Here is a 25163-nt window from a genome sequence, read left to right as displayed (position 1 = left end):
TTACTGTATTACCTGCAAAATTACTGATCGACCCTCCTACGTTCAAGTCAAAACCACTTTATCAAATACAAACAGCAACAACTCCAACACTGATCCCTGTGGGATCCCAATGGATACAGAACACGAGGCCAAAACTGAACATCGTATGAGAGAGGTGGTCTCTCAAATGCCCTCGATACTTAAAGCACAGCATTTATGTTCAATTCCTATTATAATAAAGGATAGCATTTCATGAGCCTTCTTAATCACCTGCTGTACCTGTATATTTCTGTTTGGTGACTCACTAGAACATCTAGATGACAGTGAGAAACTTCAGTCGGAAGCAATTGTGCTCAACTTGAATAAAGGTCATTATGAAATAATGAGTGCAGAGTTGGCAGGAGTGGACAAGGAAAGGAGATTAGCAGAAAAAGGTGACGAACGAACAATGACAAATTGAAAAAAGTCCATGACTCAACAAAAATGTATCCCAGTGACAAAAGGAGGATTCTAAGAAAGGGAATAATACAATGGTTGATGAAACAAGTTAAGGATAGTACCAAATTTAAAAGACATACATTGCAAAGATTAGTGAAAGGCAGAGGAACGGTTAAATTTTAACTCACACAAGATGACTAAACAACAAAAAAAAAAAGTGTAAACAAGCTATGAGCAAACTAAGAAGGACATCAATAGCTTGTCTAAATATATAACAAAGGAAGACAGATCAAACTGAACACTGACCAACTGAATGAGGTAGAGTAAATATAATGGGGAACCAGGAAATGCTAAAGGACTTAATTACTTTGCATCAGTCTTCACAATTGAAGATACCAAATTTAGTAAATAATCAAGAGTGGGGATAGGGATGGTAGAAGGAAGTAAATACAATAATAATTTGTCTGTCTTTCCAATGGAAAACAACAGAATAGATTGTGTCAAAAGGATGAAAGACTGAAATATTAGAGCAAGGACAATGTATCTAGCAGCTTCAACTCCAAAACCTCAAGTAAAACTGAAAGCAAGACTACAACCCAGGCTCGGAGCACTTGACTCCATTCATTCATGCTTTTGTCTACTTCAAAAATAAGACCCCAAACTTTTCTGACATCTCAGCATCATTCCACAACACCCCTCTTCAAGAGAAAGGAGATAGAATAATGCTATTTTAAACAGCTCAAATCAACACACCCTATACATCCCCTTTGTTGGTGAACCTTATGCCATCCTTACATCTGGGTCCTCGAGTCCAGTGGTGATTCTGAGCAGCTACCTCACCCAGTGAGGATGCCAGCAATGCAGAACTTGCAGACTTTGATTAGCTGGCAGCCCTCGAGGAGCAGGATGTCTGCCTTCTAGGGTCCTTAATCATATGGGAGGCCCATTGGTAGCTGTTAATTGCTCGTCAGGTACTTAGTTGCCCTAGGCCTTTCCCATTAAAAGCAAAACAGGACTCCACTGGGGGCTAAACCTGCATCTCTGAAACAAAGTCTAGCCTGGTTGGAAAAATTAAACTTCAAAATGTCAAAATTCCCCCCAACTTAAACGAAGCCTCAAAAGATGTCGGAGTGCTCCAGACAAAAGGGATAGTTCTAAGAATTTAATCTCACTGGTTAGTCTGCTTTATTTACAGTTACATCTTCAATCACTCCAGTCAGCTTTGGATAAGAGGTCCACATATTTTCCAGAGTCATGCAGTGGTCAGGTTTAAGCTACACTCCAGAGAAATGAACATAAATGTAGACTAAGTTTGTATAGTGAGGCACTAAACTAAAGCTATGTCTATCCCATAATTTAGGCAAGATAGATCTCATTGCCCTTCAGAATGAGCAGTCAGGAGGGGTCAATAGAGCCCTGCTTAATTTTTAAAAAATCTTTAACCAATAACTGAAGTGGATATTCTGATAATTTACTCAATTGCTCTCAAATGCAAGAAGCACTGCAATGACTAAACTAATCTGAAAATGTCCTGAAACATATCATTAAATTGAATTTGATTAGAATCCCTATGGTGGGGGAACAGGCGATTTGGCCCAACAAATCCACACCAGCCCTCTGAAGAGTAACACACCCAGACCCATTCCCCTAACCTATATTTACCCCTGACTAATGCACCCAAGACTATGGGCAATTTAGTATTGCCAATTCACCTGACTTGCACATCTTTGGACTGCGGGAGGAAACCGGAGCACCTGGAGGAAGCACACAAAGACACAGGGGGAATGTGCAAAATTCAGACAGACAGCCGAGGCCGCAATCAAACCCAGGTGAATGGCACTGTGAGGCAGCAGTGCTAACCACTGAGCCACCGTGCTGCCCAATGTAAATATACCAAGAAAAAGTACCAGAGAAACTCAGCAGCTCTGGCAGAACCTGTGGAGAAACAAGAGTTAACACTTCAAGTTCAAAATAGCTCTTCAGAACTCAATGAAATGTTTTCTCCCCCCCTTGGCAAAATGTCATGATAAAAGCATTAACTGCTTTTCTCTCTTCTGATGCAGCTAATCAGAATATTTGTCACATTGTAATTGCATTGAACACATCCACCATCAATACTCTGAATTCAAATGGGGTTGTGTGTTGAGAAGCGAAACAGAAAAGACTACTCATAACAATGCAGATTCTTCCTTCTTTTCACTCAAATTCATAGATATGGAGCCATAGTAATGACAGATAGTGGGTAACTATTTACCTTAATTCAATACTATGAAAGCCATTGCAACATTTATACATGGTAATGATTATGTGTTGTTGAAGGAACACAAAGAGCTAGCGAAAAGCAAGTAAGGTTGCAGGTCTCCAAATGAGACTTTAGACCAAGGCAAGTCAGTAAAAACAGAACACAGATGGTTGGTGGTAAATTTGATTCCAAGTACTAAGAGTAACAACTCTTTTTTTCAGAAACACTGGATAGTGCAATGAAACTCCTTACGCATGGAGTTTGTGAATTCTGTACATTACAAACGAAAAAGAAAAGGCACTACTTTAATTCTACAGTTACATAATGGCAAGAAATAAGGCAGAGGTCTACTTTATGAACAACCATTCAATAAATTCTGTATTTGGTAAAATAAAATAGTATTTATGCATTGTTAAAACTTGCATATTTAAAACCTCTAGGTTATTAAATTTTCCACTTTGCACTTCAAAGTTCTGTAGTTGGTATTAAGCATCATAAATGCAAGTTTTAACTATGGACATAATTTTAGAAGATTTTTTCAAATAGGAAGTGGTTCCAAAGATATGAAAAATCAATTATTTTCTAGCAAGGAACTTATTTCAAAATTGGACAACACAGAACCCAAAATGTTAAACTTTAAAAATAAGATGGAGGCGGCAGGCGAAGTCACATTAATATATTCAGATGAAATCACTTCTAATGCTGTGATGCAGTTTTAACCTTCATGTAATGTAAAATTATTCAGCAGCTCTAAATTACTGCGTATTATCAATTCACTGACCGGCGTTTGGCTGTGATCACAATAGAACAAGATGGCAGTTGACCGTTCATAAATTTTATGGCAAGTGTCTCCTCTGGTATAGTTTATCATTATCAATCCATCTTCATAGGTTAAATGCTGGGTAAAGCGTCCTTTTAAAAAAATTAAAATGACACATTGTGAGATTAAACATGAACTTCCAATTACATTTAGGAGAGAAACTGCCACCATTTGCAGCAAAAACAGATATTGCCAAAGAAACTTGGCAGAAGTGTCAATGGACCTGAAATATTAACTGCTTTATCTACACAGATACTGGAGATCAGTTTCTCCAGCAATTCCTTACTCTTTTCAGATTGTTAGCATCAACAGTTACATTTTTTTAAAAAAGTGAGCCACTATTTAACTGGGTCAAATTTGTATCATCACTAATTAAACATCTACAGTCAAAGAAAATTGCACAGTTTTCACAAGGACAACCATTAAGAGCTGGATAGTTCAGGGATTAATGGCACAAACTGTAGTCTAAATTCTTGCTCTTTTCTGCAAACAGAGAAATGTTTGTATCATCCTTTTAGCCTAACCAGGAAGGAGGCATTGCTAGATCTGTTGTTTCAAGTGAATGGGCCAGGAACAGGCAGGTGGAACTAGTTTTGTTTGGGATTATGTTCGGCATGGACCATTTGGACCAAAGGGTCTGTGGCTCCATGTTGTGAATCAACTGTCGATAAAAGCACACTTAAGGTATATGGACCATAATATCATAGGTCTTGGGTTGGCTATAAAAAGACATGCGGCAGTGATTTTTGAGAAGACTTGTAGCTCAGGTTGAGGTCTTGGATGTAAGTTCACTCGCTGAGCTGGAAGGTTCCTTTTCAGACATGTCATCACTATACTAGGTAACATCAGTGAACCTCCAGTGAAACACTGGTGTTTTGTCCCCCTCTCTATGTGTGTGCCTTGGTTTCTTAGGTGGGTGATATAATTTCCAAGTTCTTTTCCTCAGAAGATGGTAGATGGGGTCCAATCGATGGGTTTATTGATAAAGTTCTGGTTAGAATGCCATGCTTCTAGGAATTCCCATGCAGATCTCTATTTAGTCTGTCCTAGGATGTCCCAGTTGAAGTGGTGCCTTCCTTGTCTGTAAGAAAGGATACCCGTGATAGCAGGTCATGGCTTTTTGTGGCTAGTTGACATTCATGTATCCTGGTGACTAGCTTTCTGTCTGTTTGTCCAATGTAGTGTGTTACGGTCCTTGCATGGCATTTTGTAAACATTTGTTTTGCTCGTAGTTTGGAGAGGATCTTTTCTGTTTATTAGCTATTTCAGTGTGTTGGTAGGTTTGTGCGCTGCCATGATGTCAAGAGGTCTGAGTATTCCTCGGTCAGAAATTCCTAGAAGGTGTTCTAACCAGAACTCTATCAATAAACATAATTTGAACCCCATCTACCATCCTCAGAAAAATAACTGAAAATGATATCACCACCCTAAACAAATCAAGACACAAATAGAAAGTAGGATAAAACACCAGTGCTTCAGCAGAAGATCACTGATTTTACCTAGACTGGTGACAAAACATCTGAAAACGAACCTTCAATCCAGGCACTTAGGACAATTTAGAGTAAAAACAATTAATTTGGACCAATAATGGAGTAATGGGCTGCCATTTAAAAAAGATATATTTCAAATACAGTCAAAGCATATTTCCACAGCCCATAAAAGATGAGACAAACAAACCAAACCCCTCTAGTTGAAGAAACAGTAAAATCAAACTGAAAACAAAAGTCAAGTGGATACCATATTAAGAACTAGCTGAACACAGTTCAGATAAGTGAAAACATCTGGAGCAGAAGAGTGTAATTAGGAGTATATTGGCTTGAGTTTGATTTATTGCTGTCACATGTACAGAGATACAGCGTAGTGTTATTTTGTGCTTTACAGGCAGATTGTACCAAAATAAATAGCAAACTAATAGCAATATTAGAAGTGGGAGTGGTTAGGGATTTTTAAAAGGTTTACACAAAAGTGGTGGGCCATGGCTAAAGGTATTGAAGAAGTACTTTGCATCTATCTTTTCCCAAGATGTGGTGATTAAGTTATAGTGAGGCCATACAAGGCACAAGTCAGGAGTGAAGTGAAAGAATACTCTCCACTTGCCAGAAGAACTACAACACACAAGCTCAACACCATTCAGAACAGAGCAGCCTACCTGACTGATAGTGCATCCACATCATGAGGTAGTAGTTGAGATGAGTGTTTGTATCACAAGTCAATAATTTAAAAAATCAGGACTGGATGGGATATTTGAGGAATTTAAGGGAAGAAAATTGAAAGTCTTCTTTCAATTGAGGGGTCATAACAGGGGATTGGTGAACAGATGCGAGAAATTTATACCAATAATAAATCCAGTGCAAAATTAACAAGCAACTGGGCAAATGTAGGTTTAAGGAAAGCCTGTACTGATTTGTGCAAATTTTTAATTTACCAAGTTTCTTAATTAAGCAAGGGACTGGAGGGCAATATAGTGGATTAGGCACAGACGGATTTCCAAAAAGGCATTTTATTCTATTGAGTTGAATAGCCCAGCTAGTTATACTAGCTGGACTGTAAGGTTTTACTCAATAGAATAAAAGTGACAATAGCAAGAGACAGAATTCGTTGAGTGACAGGAAACAGTCCCCTGCTTTGCTTAATATTAAGATGTGACTTAGACTTGAATGTGTAAGGGCACAATTTCAAAACTGCAGTTAACAAAGTAGCTAAAGCATATGGGATTCTGGGTTTTATAAATAAGCATGTAGATTTCAAAAGTAAAGGTGGTACAATAAACCTGCCTAAACAGTGATTAAACATAAACTGGATTATTATGACTAGACAACCGTTTGGAAAGTATACTAAGGCATTAGAGACAGTCCAGAGACACAAGAGGATGACATCAGTCATCCCTAAGGCCAGTTATACGGTTAGTTGGTCTAAGGTGATTTAGCAGACTACACAAAGAAATACATCTTTTGGCAAAAGGACTGAAGGATATCAATTTATGGCGATTGGCACTCGAAGCAATTGTGACACAAGGAAAAGCTTTTTAAAAGTCACAGCAAGTGGTTAGGATCCAAAATAGCACTTTATGACAGCGTGATAGAGGCAGATTCAATAACACCATTTAAAGGGAATTAGATAAATTAATGGAAGGAAAAGGTTTGTGGGGCTAAGTAGTGTGAGAACAGATGGATTGCTTGAATTACCATCTTCTGTGCTGTAAACACCAAAATTCTAAATTTGCTTTTCATCTACAGAACTGCTAAAGAAACCAAAAGAAAACATTCCTGCACCTGGTCAGGTGCAAGCTTCATGCTAATCCAAATGGGTCAAGGACTTTTATACTACAGTGCTTGCTATTAGAGTATATCAGAATGTACTGATACTCCAAACATTGATCAGCAGCTATGATGAGAGAAACTGTTGAGCAGATAAGCTCAAGAATGCGCATGTTACTTAAGTCATCAAATGTCAGACATATGTATAATTCCCAGATTACTGACCTTTAGAATACGCTGTTAGCGCATGAAGCGGATATAGCTTCTTGCTTAGCACCCTCCGTAGCAACGCACCTAAAACTTCTGTCTGAACCCTAACTCATGCTGTTTGATTCACAATTCACTGCTAAACCATAATGGTCTCTAGATCCAATATTATTTTGGAATTCACATTCTTCCTTAACCTTGAGATCTCTGCAATCTTTACTCTGGCACGTGACCCAGCCACAACTATTACCCTTCTACCATTAATGGGCGTACTTTCAGCTTTCCCAGTTCCTAGTTCCAGATTCCCTTGAATAAGTCCAATTTTTCTCATTCTCCAAGATGATATCCTTCAAAGTTAACCTCTTTGGCCAAGTTTTTGGGGGTTTCCTGCCCTTCATAATATTTTGCATTGCATGTAAAATATTATTTTAGAATTCTGGGGAGTCCTGGGATATTTCATTATTAGAATCACTGTGCAAACACAAGTTGTGTTGATAGACAAGTTCCAAGTGAAAGCATTTAAAACAATGATTTTTTAATGGTCATCACCAATACCTAGAATTCACATTTGATTGCTTTCACAGGACGGAGAAATCATCTTTATTTCACTTGCACAAGTTGGCAGAGGGCTTGCTTCTCTTCCTGGTGGAAAAACGGAATTAAATTTGCCCAGTTGAAAACCCGCTGAATGTAATAGACCAAATGTACAAGTCTTTCTCTCTTTGCCAATGTTTCTTGTGTGTATTTAAAAGGCAACAGAGATGTGTAGGGGAAGTTGTTGTAATCCAACTAATCTCCTTAGATTTAAAGTAAATGTCCTTGCTTATTCTAATCTGTAGTTACATTCAACTCATGAACTATGCTTTATGCTAACTCTAAAATAAAATCTGCACTTATTTCAATTTACTGACTTTGGACTTAATGACTGTATATGAATGCAAATCTGAATTCAGATATGGGTTAACACCATGGTGATCAGTTGTGATTCTCCATATTAATAAAATTTGATCTTGAGTGCTCAATGAATTCACAGCTTCAACCAAAATGCTCTCAAAAACCTCAACATTGTTTAGACATTTTTGGCATTGCCAAGAACATGGTCTTTGTAAAAGATGAAATGAGGGATAATGAAAATAGTATTGCTGATAATTATCAGGCAATTTTCAAGATCCCTCTAAACAATTATTGCTTTGGTCTTGAGTCCTGAATGACTTTCCTCTTCTGCTGTGAAACTGGTATGGAGACATTTCAGGACCATTGCAACTTCTTAAAAATTTCTCGTGGTTTGTCTCGTGGCATCTGGTGGTGAGGGAGTGGCGGTGAGGGAGCAGCGGTGAAGGCGGCACAGGACCTATATGTCCTCGGCAGAGTGGGAGGGGGAGTTGAAATGTTGGGCCACTGGGCAGTGTGGTTGATTGGTGCGGGTGTCCCGGAGGAGATGTTCCCTAAAGCTCTCTGCTAGAAGGTGCCCAGTCTCCCCAACATAGAGGAGACCGCATCGGGAGCAACGGATACAATAAATGATATTGGTGGATGTGCAGGTAAAACTCTGAATGTGGAAGGCTCCTTTAGGGCCTTGGATAGAGGTGAGGGAGGAGGCTCCCTCACCAAACGCCTGGAGGAAGAACGCCTCATCTTCCACCTCTGAACACTTCAACCCCAGGGCATCACAATGTGGACTTCAACACTTTCCTCATTTCGCTTTTCCCCCACCTCACTCTAGTTCCAAACTTCCAGCTCAGCACTATCCCCATGACTTGTCCAGACTTGTCCTACCTTCCTTTTCCACCTATTGACTCCACCCTCTCCTCCCTGACCTATCACCTTCATCCCCTCCCCCACTCACCCATTGTACTCTATGCTCATTTCTCCCCACCCCCACCATCCTCTAGCTTATCTCTCCACGCTTCAGGCTCTCTGCCTTTATTCCTGAAGGGCTTTTGCCTGAAACATCGATTTCACTGCTCCTTGGATGCTGCCTGAACTGCTGTGCTCTTCCAGCACCAAGCCAAACAGAACAGCCAGGGAATTCCTAGAGGCATGGCACTCATCCACAGATTCAACCAATAAGCACATCGACCTGGACCCAATATACCAGCAATGGACAGCTGGAACTGACAACCGGAAGCAGCAGAGACAAACCACTATAAATGTTGGAGGAAACATCGCAGAAGCGCTTCACAGGAGGCTCCCAAGCACTGAGGATGTCACCTGGACAGGGGACGAAATGTCTGCAACACAAATTCCCAGCTCAGCTAACAGAACCACAACTTACTTGGAAGTCCCCCATTACTTGCACACTCAACAATGCTATTTTCTTCCATTACATTAGTGACGCTAGATGTCTCAGTGGTTAGTACTGCTGCCTCGGACAGCACCAGGGACCCAGATTCGATTCCAGCCTCAGATGATTGCCTGTGTGGAGTTTGCACATTGTGTCTACATGGGTTTCCTCTGGGTACTCCAGTTTCCTACCATAATCCAAAGATGTGCAGGTTAGTTGCATTAGTCCGGTAAATGTAAATGTACAGTAATAGTTTAGGGAATGGGTCTGGGTGAGTTTCACTTCAGAGGGTCAGAATAGACTTGTTGGGCTGAAGGGCCTGTTTCCACACTGTAGGGATTCTAAGTCAGAACACGAGCTCTTTGCACCCCCTCAAGATGGTATTCCCACAAACACTGCTGAAACAAAAGATTTGAAAATACATTGCTAGCCCCATTTGTTTAACCAAATCATTGCATGGGTTGAGAAAAGACAGACTTCTCCCTAAGGAAAAAAGGAAACATCTTATTTTTAGAGCTTCATATTGAAAAAGACAACACACCTGCAATCTTCTTGAAAGAAGGATCATGTGGCTTTGTCTGACATGCTGAAACTGCATTTTCCGCGTCTCGTGAAGAGCTACCACAGTCAGGGTTTCTCAAATAGTCACACACTCTGAAGTGATAGGTGTATTCATCAACCGTCACTTTCTGATCCTCATTAGCAAGTGGTCGCAGATCAATCACATAACCAAATTTTGGGTCCTTAATTTGACAGTTTTCACCTGAAAAAATCAAAGTTTGGTTTTTTTTGATAAAAAACCAAAATGCAGGTAACAATGCAGCAAAAATAATTTCTCAAAAGGGTGATTGGAATCTCTAACTTTAACCTTGTACGTTAGAATAGTTAACCTCTTTGAGAAAGTAATGCCTGAACTGAGCTATGGAAAACCCTTGCTGTGTCCCTCAATCTTCTGATGCATTTGACAATGTTCCATACTATTATCCAAAAATCTAAACACAAGGGAATGCAGGGTAAATCATAGGTATAGACAAAAAATTATCTGAAGGGTAAAAGGCAGTGAATTTGACAGCGTTTACATGGGTGAGTAAAGAAACATGGCAGCATGGTATTCTGTCCTTATAATTAATGCTGGGTCAGTTACATTGTAATTTACATGAATGACAGATTCAAAAACCGAAAGCTGACTGATTAAAACTGAGGATGATACCAAAACTAGAAGACGCAGCAAAATCTAAGGAACTGAGTCAGGGATTACAGCAAAGTGGGAAATATACAAGTGAGCAGATAATATCAGATAAAACTTTAAAAAAAGGGGCTATTAGGAAATAGAAAGTGGAGGGAGAAACTCAAAATTACAATCATACTGAGCAAAGTTAAGGAGCTGTGGGTTAAGTCCTTGGTTCCTGATGGACTTCATGCTAGTGTCTTTAAATTAACTGGAGAGATAGTTGAGCATTCATTTAAATTTTCCAGAATTTGAAAATTTGGAGAAGATTCCACCAGAATGGAAAATATTTAGTATAACTCCTTTATTTAGAAAGGTTTGAGACAAAAAGCAAGAAAGTACAGCCATTTAGCTTAACATTAATAATATCTTATAACATTTTCCCTTTGATCAAAGACTTTGAAGCAGGGTACTTGAATAAGTTCAAGATACTCAGGCAGGGTCAACATCGTTATTGTGAAAGGGAAATCACATTTAACCAATTTCATGTCTTCGATGCAACTTTCTCTGGATGAAAGAGGACAGCACTATCATCATCTTTCTAGAATGCACTCTATGTAGTGTCACATCACCAAATAACAGATCGTGGTGCAGGGGTAGCATACCAGCATAGATAAAAAATGCTTTTCCTGTCCTGTTAGCTGGTCAGTCATAATTGGGTCATTTTCTAGTTGGCAAGACAATGAGTAACACACCATTGGAACAGTGCTGGGGCCTCTTTTTTAAAATGAAATTGCTCAAGCGACTATGAAGAAGGAACCAAAGATATGGTTGCTTGATTTGCTGATAATATAACGATAGGTATGAAAGTTAGGTTGTGACAAGGCAATACAGCAGCTCATTCATTAGCACTGCTATCTCTCAGCACCAGAGGTCAGGGTTCAACTCCACCGTCTGGCAGCTGTCCACATTCTCCATATGTTGGTTTCCTGCTCCAGTCTAACAATGCACAGGTTAGGTGGATTAGCCATGTAAATTGCTTAGCACCTAGGGATGTGCAGGCTGGGTGGATTAACCATAGGAAAGGTAGGGTTACAAGAATAGGGTGGTGGGTCTGAGTGGGATGCTCTTTGAAGGGTTGGTGTGGATACAAGGGCTGAATGTCTTACTTCTAGACTGCAGGGGTTCTATGATTCTGTGAAGGACACAAGGAAGCAAATCATATGCTAAGTTTCTCCAGCAATTTGTTTTTGCTTCAGATCTTCAGCATCCAGTTTTTTGTAAAAGCATACAGATAGGTTAAGCAAGTGAACAATCGATCTGGCAAAGGAAAAGGTGAAATTGCTTACTTGAGCAGGAAAAAAGTGAAAAAGCAGCACATTATCAAAATGGGGGAGACTGCAGAGCGGAGATAGAGATCTGTATGTCCTACTGTATGAATCACAAATGGTTAGTTAAGTAATACAGCAAGTAATGAAGTTAATGAGAGTGCCATCTATTGCAAGGGGAATTGAATACACAAGTTTGAGGTCATGCTTCAAATGTACAGATCATTGGTGAGAGATTGTACAAGAATTTTGAACTAAGGGTCAGTGATTAAAAACGACAGGTCACCTATTTAAGGCAGTGAGAAGTTCTTTCTCTCAGAGGTTGAGCACCTTTGGAACCTGCTTCCACCAACTTCACAGGCAGAGGAGTCAAATATTTTTAAGGTAGAGGTAGGTAGTTTCTTGATTAGGTGTTATTGTAGGTTGGTGGGAATGTGAAGTATATCAGATCAGCCCTAACATAATAGTACAATGGAGTAGATGTGAATGGCTGAGTAGCACACTTCTCTCAATTTAAGTTTACATGTGTAAAAATGCAAAATTTTCTTTGTTGTAATTTACAGAAAACACCTCATTATGCTGAGACTGTAAAGGGTGAAGTTGAAGAGAAAAAATCAAATGTCGAGTAGCAAAACAAATGACATACTGAACTGTAGAACCAAAACAGAATGACAGTGGGGAAATCACTTCACTAGTTGACAAGTGCATCCAGTTCTGGCCACAGACAAAGGAGAAACATTTAAGCACTAAACAACATTGGAGAGATATAAAATTTGGCTAGAAGAGTAAAAGTGTGGTCAGAAGTTGTTTTAAAAAGAAGTGTTTTAAAGAAGGAAAGAGATGATGCAAAGACTGCAATCTTGAGCTTAGGTCCAAGACAACTAAAAGGTGCAACTATCAATAGCAGAGCAATTACACTGGAAAGATATTTAAGAGACTGATTAAAGCAGGTCAGATGTTTGAGGTTTGTGAAAGCCGATAGGATTGAGAGATATGGAGGGGCAAAGCCACAGAGCTTTGACACCAAGAATTTGAAAATTAATAATCAAAACTTGCTTGATCTAGAGCCAATGAGTTCAAGTCTTAGGTGATTTAACAAATTCAGCAATTCAGACGGAAGTGGCAGAGTTTTAGAGATCATCAAAATTACAGAGGGTAGAATATGAGAAAGCGGTCAGCAGCACACTAGAATATTCAAGACTCAAGAAAACAGATCAGGGCTTCAGCAGCTGATCACCCAGAAAAGCAAAGTCAGGCAATGTTAATTAAAAACAAACAGGCTTAGTTAAGTTGCAAATGTGGTCGGAAGGTGACTGAGGGCAAGTGAAACCAAAGTTACAAACAGACAGACAGATTTAATCTCAGTCCCAGAGAAATGGATGAAGTCAGTAGCTAGCGAATACAGGTTGAAATGGGGAGCACAAATGAAGGCTTCAGTCTCCCCAATATTTAATTGAAAGTGTTTTCACTTATCCATCATTTGCTGGATAAGCAGTTTCTGAATTTAACAGGAGGGACTTGAAATAGGTGGTAGTAAGGTTAAACTGAGTGATATCAGCATAAATGTGAAAACTAATAGCATTTTCATATGTTCCCCCAAATGCCAGCTGGTTGATGCAAATAAGGAAGGGGCCAAGGATACATTCTTCAGGTTATCCAGAGGTAAATGGGGTCGAAGTAAGAAGGAAAGCTATTGCAGGTCACACTGACAGATAAAAAGGGAACAAAATAACTCCACCCAGGTGAAAGATAGAAGAGGAGAGAGGATGTGGTTAATGCAGTCAAAGATTACAAAGGAAGCGAGAAGATGGAAAGTTTTTTTTTAAAATCAGTCACAAATGGTACAGCTTGTGACATTGATTAAAGTTGTTTCAGTACATGTGGCAAAGATCTGACTGGAGGGATTGAAACATGGAATTCAAGGGGAGATGGGCACAGAACTGGGAGATAATACGTTTATAGCCTGGAGGGGAACAAGTGGGTTGGAAATCATATGGCAGCTTGCAAAGATGATGAAATCAAGGGATAGTTTTCTCGGTGAGATGGTGACTGAGAATTTCAAACGAGAAGATGAACACCTGAAAAAGAATCAGTTACAAATTGGCTAACACGGCAACTGGAGGAGGAAGTTGGCAGTTCAGTTTAGTTGGAAGAGAGTCTGAGGGAAAAAAAACGGTGGGACTCATCAATATGAGTGGAGAGGGCTTGCTAGAGCAAGGAGGAACTTAAAGGAAGTTTGGCCAGCTGGACTAAAAGTAGTGATATCGCAGAGGCAGCTCATCCAATGGTCCTGATCTAGTGGGAAAAACATCTATGAGCTCCCTATACTTACTACTGGAGGTAAGTATGGAACAAAGAATGGAAAGTCAAAATGCAATCAGTCGGCATGATTTCATGACAGCAAATCACATTTGACTAATTTGGTAGAATTCCTCAGTTTGGAAAAAGCAATATGAATAATGATAATCTTGTAGATAATAGCTTGTGAAGTTCCAGAAGGCATTTGATAAGGTGCCACATAAAAAGGTAATAGACAAGGTTAGATCGCATGGAGCTGGGTTTTATTATCGATGGGAATAGCTTGGGGGGCGGTGGAAGGAGGGGGAGAGAAAACACTTTGGTTCAAGTTACCCTTCCTCAGAATCCAGTTTTTCTTTAATTCACGGTTAAGATAAGTAAGTCTTTTACTGGTTGGCAAGATGGGGTGCCACATAGTTCAGTCCTCAGGCCCCAATTACTTTATCAGTATTCATGACTCAGATGGAGGGGTAGATGTACGAGAGCCACATTTGCAGACAACAGGGAAAGTACTTTGCAATGAGGGAATTTACAAATGGATGTTTGTAGGTCAGCTGAATGGGCCAAAATTTGGTTGATCGCCGTTTAACGTTAGTGTGATGCTGTACATTTTGGACAAAATTAGAAAGGCAACTTACCAGATGGAGAGAAAATTCAGTACAAATCAGTGCAGACAATCTGTGTACTCACGCATGAATTGCAGAAAATTGTGCTGGTAATAAAGGCAGGCAAATAGAATTTTGGCATTATAAATGAAGAGAATGTACAAGTAGGGAAATGTTTCTGCTCCTATACAAGGTATTAGAGAGACCGCACCTGGAATACTGCAGAGAGTTTTGGTCCCCTTGAGAGGGGTATAGTTGCATTATCAGCAGCTGACGAGTTCAGTAGATTGTTTCCAGAGAGGAGGACATCTTTGGAAAAGAGATTGAGCATTTTAGGCCTGTACTCTAGAAGACTGGACAAAGCCTGATTGAGGTATGCAAGATGAAGTGTTTGACAAAAGTAGACAGGGTAGATGTTTGTGCTGTCGGGTAACCTAGAATGAGATCATAGTTTTAAACAAATGAGAAGAAATGACTTCTCTTGAAAGATTGAGATTGTGTGGAACTCAACACCTGGTGGATGCCTGGACACTGAATAATTTAGATGAAATAGACAAATTTTTAATTAGCAACGGGTTTTTGGAGAAAAGTGGAGTGAGGTTGAGAGGAGATCGGCCATGATCATATTGAATGACAGGACAGGCTTAAGGGGCTGAACTGGCTATTCCTGCTCCTAGCTCTTATGTTCTTCTGAGACTGGAGACAGGAATTTATGAAGACAGCCTGCAGTAAACAAAAGTGTAGATGCTAGAACGTTCCTAAAGCAGCGTAGAAGATGACAGCAGGACAACTGTCTTTTATGCGCTCCAGATGGAAGCCATTTAGCTCAGTTGCAGGATGTTACCAGGAATAGAGGGTTGAGAGATTAGAAAATTGTAAGGGCTGGGACCTTTTCCACTAGGAGTGGACGACTGTGAAGGGCGACCTTACTGAGGTTTATAAAATCATGTGGGACATAGATAAGGTGAATAATAAGGATCTTTTCCCTAGGCTGGGGGAGTTCAAAACAATGGGCAGATTTAAAAGGTGAGAGGAGCAAGATTTAAGGATATGGGGCAACATTTTATTTAAAAAAAGAAAACAAAGTGGTTCATTTATGGATTTAACTGCCAGAGAAAGTGGTGGAATGCAAGTAGTTACAATGTTTAAAAGACGTTTAGAGAAGTTCATGAACAGGAAAGATTTGGAGGGATATGGGCCAACAGCAGGCAGGTGGGACTACTTTCGTTTGAGAACATGGTCAATATGGACTGGTGGGACCAAAGGGTCCATTTCCATGCTGTATGACTATGATAGCTGGTGTCCGAGGCAGTGCGGGTTCAACTCCAACATTTGCTGAAGTTACCATGAAAGGCCTCTCCCTTGCAATCTCTCCCCTCACTTGGTGACCCTCAGCGTAAACCACCACCCGTTATTTCTCTCAAGTGAAAACAGTAGCCATTGCAAGACGATGGCAATTTTAAAGCCAAATCTGGTCTTGAATGGCTGGAGCAGTTATCCACTATCTTGTCAAGTCTGTGCTCCTTGTTTTAAGGCAATTAACAGATGGTCATATCAGAGGGAATCACATGATGAGAGCAAATAGAGACCATGATAGTAAGGGTGCGGTTGAGCAAATCAGTCACTGCAGAAATGTTACAGCAAATGGGGGGGGAAAAGAGGCTAGACAATTTGAAAAATTCCAAGTGCAGTTGTAGATGATAGATTTTTCCACGGAGACACAAAGACACAAATGAGGTATAATTGGGATGTGGATGGAAGCATACCCAAGGAAATTGACTTTGATAAAATGGGAGCGAGATAAGAGATGATAAATCAAGGAGATGGCTGTGAATTTGGATTGGGGAGTTTCTGTGGACAAAGATTGAGGAAGGGTAGGAAAGAGGTGTTAAGATAAAGTTAAAACCATAGAAATCATTTGGCACAGTTAAAAGGGGAACTGTGAAAATAAAAGTCTCAATGTACTTGAAAAGGCAACAGAGAAAGCTGATTTTGATAAAATGAGTGTGAAGGCAAAACAAGAAAAGATTCTCAAGCAAGTCATGCCTGAGGAATAGGGGTGAAAATGTGTTGCTGGAAAAGCACAGCAGGTCAGGCAGCATCCAAGGAACAGGAGAATAGAAGTTTCGGGCATCAGCCCTTCTTCAGGAATCTTCCTGAAGAAGGGCTGATGCCCGAAACGTCAATTCTCCTGTTCCTTGGATGCTGCCTGACCTGCTGCACTTTTCCAGCAACACATTTTCAGCTCTGATCTCCAGTCCACACTTTCTCCCAGAGGAATAGGGGGCCAGGCCAAGGTATGTTCTAGTGATAAACCCACACTGATCATGCCAATCTTGATGGGGCAGATGGAAGATATAGCCTGGTAATGAGGCTTCATGAGGGAATGAGTCCTCATCCAGTCAGGTTTCTGTTAATGCCACTCATAACATGAATGATTTGGAGACGCTGCTATTGGACTAGGGTGTACAAAGTTAGAAATCTCAACACCAGGTTATAGCCCAACAGGTTTATTTGAAAGCACTAGCTTTTGGAGCACTGTTCCTTCATCAGGTGGTTGTGGAGAGTAAGATTGTAAGACAAATTTATATCAAAAGTTTCCAGTGTGATATAATTGAAATTATATATTTAAAAAAAAGACCAAATTGTTTGTTAAGTCTCTCATCTCTTAGAATGACTATGTTGGTATCAGTTCTTTCATATGTAAATCACAAAACTTTTTTAAAAAGTTACATTCTCAAGTGCACTTTAACAATTGGTGTCAAGTCTGTCCAGATTTTCAAAATCTTACATGGACTCACGCAGTTTTTGAGCAAAGTAAAATTCTGCAAGTACAAATTCACCCAAGAAATGTGTGCACATGGGATTATGAGTGTCTGTGAGAGGGAGTGTGTATATGTGAGTGTGTGTAAAGGGGTTTAAGTCTGTGTGGGGGGTGGGGTGCAAGCTCAGTCAGTCTGTCCATTTATGTGTATAGTGCAATGGGGTCACCTGTAGTGTGACATGAACCATAGCTCGTGGTTGAGGCCATCCGAATGGGTACTGAACTTGGCTATCAGCCTCTGCTCGGGTCTTTCGCTATATAATTTCAGTTACATCTCACTGGAAACTTTTGCTATAAATTGTGTCTTACAATCTTATTCTCCACAATCACCTGATGGAGCAGCAGCATTCCGAAAGCCAGTGCTTTCAAATAAAAACTGTTGGACTATAACCTGGTGTTCTGTGATTTCTAACTTCATAACATGTTCTCAGCTAGAAAAGACCTTGCCCCTAAGTGGGCAGACATTCTGGAGAAAGATGCATGAAGGGATGGTGGCAGAGTCAAAGTTCAGTCATGGGAGGAATGTGTTAGAACCTCAGCAAGCTCCTGTGTCTAAGTAAATACACCATCCACTTAGTTACAAACCTAGAACACAAACTCAGTTCCTTATTTGAGTAAGACAGTAAAATAGATGGTGGTGTTAAATGGGTCGAGTTGAGTGCATGGTAGGAGTAGCAAATAACTAACCTTAGCTTTTGTACTGCAGGAAAATGATGAACCCCAGAAAAACCATTATCTAGGTTGCTATGCCCATCTTCTCAAGGCCAAATAACCAACATACAGGCATAATCCAATATCAAATGCCTAAAGCAATTTTGTTTTATAAAAAGGGATCTATGCTTTGAATTTCATTTTCTGGCACTCTTCCAACCTCCCAAAGCCACTTTAAAACCTGTGTTTTATTTCCAGTATTGACAGAACCTAACATCATGCCCCACTTATACAAGTGTCTACCCATATTTCATCTGTTTATTGTTTAAATCAGAATATCAGAGATTGGTAAGACTGGACTGAATACTGACGAGAAAGAACAAAGAATAGCCAGCACTGATAGTGACCTCTTGATACTCTGAATTCTCAAGATTATCTTTGGAGTGGATTCATGATGGACAAGCAATTCAAAAATTCAATTTTTGCCATATGCTTTTCATGACTAAACTATATCAAATTTTACCTTCAGCTCTGCGAATTGGACAAGCAGCTGGAGTTCTCCACACAAAAAGAAATTCACACTCATCCATTTCCTGAAATATTGGAGAACCCTATGGGGAAAAACAATACAATTATTATCCTAAATTTCACATACTCTCTCAGATGTACTTGATGCAATGGTTACAGATAAGAGGAAAGGAAGAAGAAATCAATACAAAAAGAGACTTGAACAGACTTGAAAAAGGAACGTTTTGCAAAGTTAGAGAAATAGCTAGCATGCGGGATTGATTGGATACCTCTTCAAGCAGTGGGGACTGATATAACAGGCCCAGATGTCTACTTCTGTCCTGTGTGATTTTATGAAGTTGATGAGGGTAGCTGAATTTTCCTTCCTCAAAACAGAAACTCAACAGGGGGTGATCTAAAAGGTAACCTTTATATGCAGAAATACAAACTAAGTTCGATGTGATGGCTCTCATAAAAAAAAAGTTTGGATCATTTAGTTGAAAGTAAAAACAGTGACAAATATTTCAGTTTTTTTATTAGGTTTCTGCTACTTAGTAGTAAAATCCAATTAGCAAAACAGGGAAGATATGTCCTGTCAGATGAACAAAATGCCTGTGCTTCAATTTGTCTGGCTACAGTTGAGCACACAAGACAACATTGAAAAGGCTGTTAGAGATATTAACAAGAAATACATATTTAGACAAATTAACTGCACTGAAAATCTGAAAAAGTTTTAACCAGTTTAGCTTTAGTCTTATAATTGTAACAAATACTGAAACCTATCTATTACTAATCCATACCGCCCCAGACTCCTTTGTGCATATGCAAATTAAGCACTATGACCAGCAAGCATACATTAATACAGGTCTGAGTAGCTTGATTCAAAGACTCCAGCAGACTCATGGACTTCTGAATGAGACACATCCACATCACAAACATTAATGCTTCAAACGACTGCAATAAAATTAGGTCTGTATAGATATCTACCTCTTAATACTAAATGGCAGTTCAATTATGTATTTTTTGTCAAGACCAAAAGCAGAGCTTTCCAAACTATGAGCTGAGATTTTGTAATACAAAACTCTTGGGCAACAATGACTGAATATTAATAACCGCAAGGCCCCATTAAACACTTGTCATTTTCTCTTGGTGGTGACGGCCCAACAGATAGATCCCTTTGAGATCAGAATTCTGCTGCAAAGGGCTCGAAAGGCAAGCTTTTCAGTAAAATTAGTTTTTTTACATCTGCAGGTAACACGCTGAGGCTAAATTTCAAATAACGAGTTAGAGTTTTAGTGACTGCATACTGGATCATTGTTCTTCATTGGTGCTAAAATAGGACCAAAAACACCACAATCTAATAACACTGGCAGCTGCACCCTTGAATTCCAAAAGCCAGGATTTTCGATTGGATTGTATATAAAGCATATTCCTTTGTGCATGAAGGAAAATAATGCTGTAAAGGCAACAACTCTACTCGACAGCTAAAGCCTATCCTGCCCCGCCTCACAACTAAAGGCAACCCAATTCCTACATTTGTATGCCTAAAGTTCACATTGGGATCTGTGATATCTGGGGCAATAAATTGGGGTCAACATCAAGAAAAAGTTTGGCAAGGATTAAAAATGTGTTAGTGATAAGTTTGTGTAGGTTTTTAAAAAAAGATACAAACTTACTGAGATTGTGTCACACTGGAAGAGGATTCGTGTAGAATATTTCTGATGGTCGTTGCAATTATCCCCATTCAAATAGACAATACTGAGTGAACCAGTCTCAGCCCGTGGACTCATCTGAATATAGCCCAGACTCTGGCTTTTATCAGCATACTTGACACAAGATCCAATAGCACCACCTGTGCAACGACATAATTTAATTTGAAGAAAATCTTTTGCTTACATACGTTATTTTCACACAAGTTTGAGATCTTTCATCAAAATACTGGTTCATATAAACTGGGAGAAACTGCAGGCCCCAGCCAACCAATTTATTGGTAATGAACCATCTTTGCTGCTGATAACAGACAAACATAGGCATTATATATAACACTGATTCGGTTCTCTCCACAGTTAAGCCAACATGCCGCAATGATGGCAAGGGTTTCAGAAATGATTCCATTGATTCCATTTTAGGTGTACTCGAACAATTGCAGCAGAAAGATCAAGCAATAAATAGTTCGCAGAGACAGGGTCATATTTTAGATTTAGGTGCAGAACTGTCAACAACCACAATACAACAGCAGAGCAGTCTGCACAAAGCTACTGCCTTTAAATGCACTACAAATTATGCAAAATTTGATGGCAAGTAACAAAACAAATGCAAAGCTCACATAACAGTGATAAGATACCAAGAAACATTAACAGTTAAACACTAGGAGGTCACCCTGAGAGAACGTAGAACTTTGAAATTAAAAGGAAAAATAACCAAATTTGTACATTGCGGATCTAAGAAAGAGTAATGAATCTTTTCTATTTGAATGCAATTGCTAAGCATCTGCAAGTCACCAAACTAAACTTCAGTTGTGGTTTGCTCTTGCATGTGGTTATAGTCCTTGGTTGGTTAGTTGGTGCCTCATATGTATATTATGGTTGAGATGTTAAACCAGTTTAAAACATTTAGTCATAATGTTAAAGATTTTCTGGAGACTTCACCTCAGTTATTAAATTATGATCGCATCTAAACAATTTTAGTTTCTTTTTTCCTACAAATGCTGTACCACTCATATTTAAGGGGAACAGTTTTAATCAAATGGCTAACTTCAGAATTTTTCAAATTGAATTGTTACATTTGGAATTTCATTTTCTAGTCAGGGTGAACTTTCAAATACCATCTTAGCATCCTGGTGAATCTCTAACTTTGGAGAAGATGTTCACTTACATCAAATGATTATTGGTACAAATTGATGGTTGAGAAAGAGAGACTGGAATTTTGAAACATTGGAAGAGTAACTTTCTCTGACCAAGCACTAAAATTAGTGAAAGCTGATAAAGGAGTTTGAAGAGTAGAAACAAATTCCCCACAGCAGGTGCATGCTCTTCCCTGGTTGAGGAAAACTACAACATACAGCATTTTTGTCCAGAAGTAGAAAGGGGTAGGGGACGACTTGCATCAAAAAACATTTGCCAATTAAAATCGGCAGTGAATGAATTATTTCAGCTGGCCCCTTAAGTGAACTGCACAGCTCAGTTTTCTTCATAAAATGTCCACCATATTATAACATGTTAAGATGTTGAATTGTCAGCAATGTTTGGATGAGTTCACCCATTCTGCCTGAGAATTCAGCTTTTAAGGTAATTGTAAACAACAAATTTTCCAGCAGCTTCAAGAATTTAAGATTATCTGCATACTTTCAAATTGTGGTTAGTTAATAATACATATAGCAATTGAAACTCTTGAGGTAGTGTCCTGGTTTACTGGGAGAGATTGTCTTTCCATCGATGTCAAATAAGGGCTGTTTAATGTTCAAAGAAAACATCCTGTACTGAGTGTTGGTTTAAAATATTGCACGACATCAGGGACAGCAGAGAGGAGAAACTACAGTCGCAATGACAAGTTCCTTGTCGGATTAACAAGAGGCCATTATTTGTGCTCTGGCTTTGACTGGACTGGAAAGAACTGAACCAGGTCAATATACTACCACCACCCGGATAGAGTGGAGGGGCAGATGTCAATAGAGTCAAAAGCAGTAATTCAGTAGAGAATGATAGAGAGAGTTTACTTTTTTCAGCCAACTGGGATGCATTCATGAATTAATAGGTGGGGAATTTTAGAACTATGACCGGAGCAGAAACTTGACTGAAGGAATTTAAACATGCTTGAGGATGCTAATGCGTGCAAGGTTTTAGGGGAAAGGGAGGTTGAAGTTGGGGCAAGGGTTGGTTTTTGAGAGGAAAGAGCAAGGCAGATCTGAAAGAGAGGATAGCACCCGAGGGGGGGGAATCTGTCAAGCTCAAGTGAAATGACAGCCAGCAAGGCAAGTTGGGTGGATGGAATCCAGAGAACAAGATGGGTCTCATTGACAAAAGATGGGTTGAGCTCAGTGGAAACTGAACTAACAGTCTCAATCTTTGTTACAAAGATGTTCGCGAACTTATGCAACATGAGGCTAGTCGAGGTAGACAAAGGCAGTTTAAGCCGTACAGCAAATAATAGTAGTGACTGGTACTGTTGCCTTCCTAGGTAATCTTGAAATTGTGGACAATTTTAACAGACAGAGAATGAAAATACTCATTACAGACTCAGATGTGGTGATTAATGGTTATACTAGATGTCAGTCAAAGACATTCAAATTTACGGTCACTGGTTTGAGAAAAAGATGCTGGACAGGGGAGGGGTATGAGAAGCATATCTCAGGACCAATTCAGGAGAGAAAGTCTAATTGTTTGAGAGAATAACAGTGACAGCAAGCTATTCAGAAGGTGCAGAAATGTCACTCACCAGAAGTTGCTAAAATAATTTGCATTTGAAAGTGTAAAATGACCTAATAGAGCTACTTCAGGAGAATAGAAAAAGAGTAGAAATTACGGACAGGATTTGATGCAAGTTATTGGAGATTTTCTCCAATAGCACGGAGAATAGTATAGCTGCATGAAATAAGGTCAGGTGACCATCAAGGATTTATAAGGAGACAGATTTAGGGTGGAAAGATAGGCAGTAAACAAGATAGAACAAGTGCTGCAATCAACACTATAAATATGAAAGATGAGGGGTTGTTTGGTGACAAAGGGAGAAAAAAAAAAGGTGTTTCTGCAACATTCTTGTTGCAACATTTGGATGTGAGACAGAACATTGATTTTAGAAGGCAGGTACAAGGAGAGGAACCAGCAAGATGCCCGAAGGAGAAGCTGCCAGATCAGGATGCTGTGATTTAAAGGGGTGCATCACCACCACAGTGGCAAGGCAAGTAGCAGCAAGTGCAGCCAGACAGGGAAATTCATTACAGGGAAAGGTGGCATTCCTTCTCAAATCATGACATCAATGATATGATCTACTGGAAGCGTATTAATGACATGGCCCTTATTGACATGCAAGCATTCATTTTGAATGATGTGGAGGGGAAGGTGGGCAAGTTATTGGAGAGATTCCTGAGGGACAGGATGTACATGTATTTGGAAAGACAAGGACAGATTAGGGAGAGTCAACATGGCTTTGTGCATGGGAGATCATGTCTCAAACTTGATTGAGTTTTTCTGAAGTAACAAAGAAGATTGATGAGGGCAGGTTGGTACATGTGATCTATATGGACTTCAGTAAGGCGTTCAACAAGGTTCCCCATGGGAGACTGGTTAGCAAGGTTAGATCTCAGAATAAGGGGAGAACTAGCCATTTGAATACAGAATTGTCTCAAAAGGTAGAAGACAGAGGGTGGTAGTGGAAGGCTGTTTTTCCAGAATGGAAGCCTGCGACCAGTGGAGTGCCAGAAGGATCGGTGCTGGGTCATCTACATTTGGTCATTTACATAAAACAATTTGAATGTGAGCATAGGAGGTATAGTTAGTAGGTTTGCAGATGACACCAAAATTGGAGGTGTAGTGGACAGTGAAGAAGGTAACCTCAGATTACAATGGGATCTTGATCAAATAGGCCAATGGGCTGAGAAGTGGTAGATGGAGTTTAATTCAGATAAATGAGAGGTGCGGCATTTTGGGAAAGCAAATCATAGCAGGACTTATACACTTAATGGTAAGGTCCTAGAGAGTGTTGCTGAACAAAGACACCTTGGAGTGCAGGTTCATAACTCCTTGAAAGTGGAGTTGCAGGTAGATAGGATAGTGAAGGCATTTGGTATGCTTTCCTTTATTGATCAGAATATTGAGTACAGGAGTTGGGAGGTCATGTTGCAGCTGTACAGGACATTGGTTAGACCACTGTTGGAATATTGCGTGCAATTCTGGTCTCCTTCCTATCGAAAAGATGTTGTGAAACTTGAAAGGGTTCAGAAAAGATTTGCAAGGATGTTGCCAGGGTTGGAGGATCTGAGCTACGGGGAGAGTCTGAACAGGCTGGGGCTGTTTTCCCTGGAGCGGAGGATGAGGGGCGACCTTATAGAAGTTTACAAAATTATGAGGAGCATGGATAGGATAAATAGACAAAAGTCTTTTCCGGGGGGGGTCCAGAACTAGAGGGCATAGGCTTAAGGTGAGAGGGGAAAGATATAAAAAGGGACTTAAGGGGCAACTTTTTTCCACACAAAGGGTGGTACGTGTATGGAATGAGCTGCCAGAGGAAGTGGTGGAGACTGGTACAATTGCAACATGTAAAAGGTATTTGGATGGGTATATGAATAGGAAGGGCTTGGAGGGATATGGGTTGGGTGCTGGCAAGTGGTTGGAATATCTGGTTGGCATGGACAGATTGGCCCAAAGAGTCTGTTTCCACGTTGTACATCTCTAATGACAGACTCTATCCTCAATCCGTGCTATTACCCCAATACAATGAGCCCCTGTTGTGTGCAATAATATTTTGAGACAATAGATTTCCAGAAAGTATTTAATACAAACAAACATTAACTGGTTCACTTATATCCTCCTGCCACTACAGATCCTTCCTGAGGCTCTT

The 25163-nt window shown here is 39.8% G+C and overlaps 1 protein-coding gene across 1 annotated transcript in view; it reads right to left on the bottom strand.

Moving 5' to 3' along the window:
• igf2r (insulin-like growth factor 2 receptor) overlaps positions 1 to 25163 on the bottom strand; it is a 207495-nt gene that overhangs the window by 72765 nt on the left and 109567 nt on the right. Inside the window, exons 25-28 of the mRNA XM_072581192.1 lie at positions 20285 to 20460; positions 18625 to 18712; positions 9769 to 9990; positions 3441 to 3571 (exon numbers count right to left, since the gene is read on the bottom strand). Coding sequence (XP_072437293.1) covers positions 3441 to 3571; positions 9769 to 9990; positions 18625 to 18712; positions 20285 to 20460 — 617 coding nt within the window. The remainder of the gene's footprint in view (positions 1 to 3440; positions 3572 to 9768; positions 9991 to 18624; positions 18713 to 20284; positions 20461 to 25163) is intronic.

Source organism: Chiloscyllium punctatum, chromosome 11 (assembly GCF_047496795.1).
Source record: "Chiloscyllium punctatum isolate Juve2018m chromosome 11, sChiPun1.3, whole genome shotgun sequence".
Taxonomy (NCBI): domain Eukaryota; kingdom Metazoa; phylum Chordata; class Chondrichthyes; order Orectolobiformes; family Hemiscylliidae; genus Chiloscyllium; species Chiloscyllium punctatum.
The sequence above is the reverse complement of the archived record's forward strand: the minus strand, read 5'-3'. Positions and strand labels throughout refer to the sequence as shown.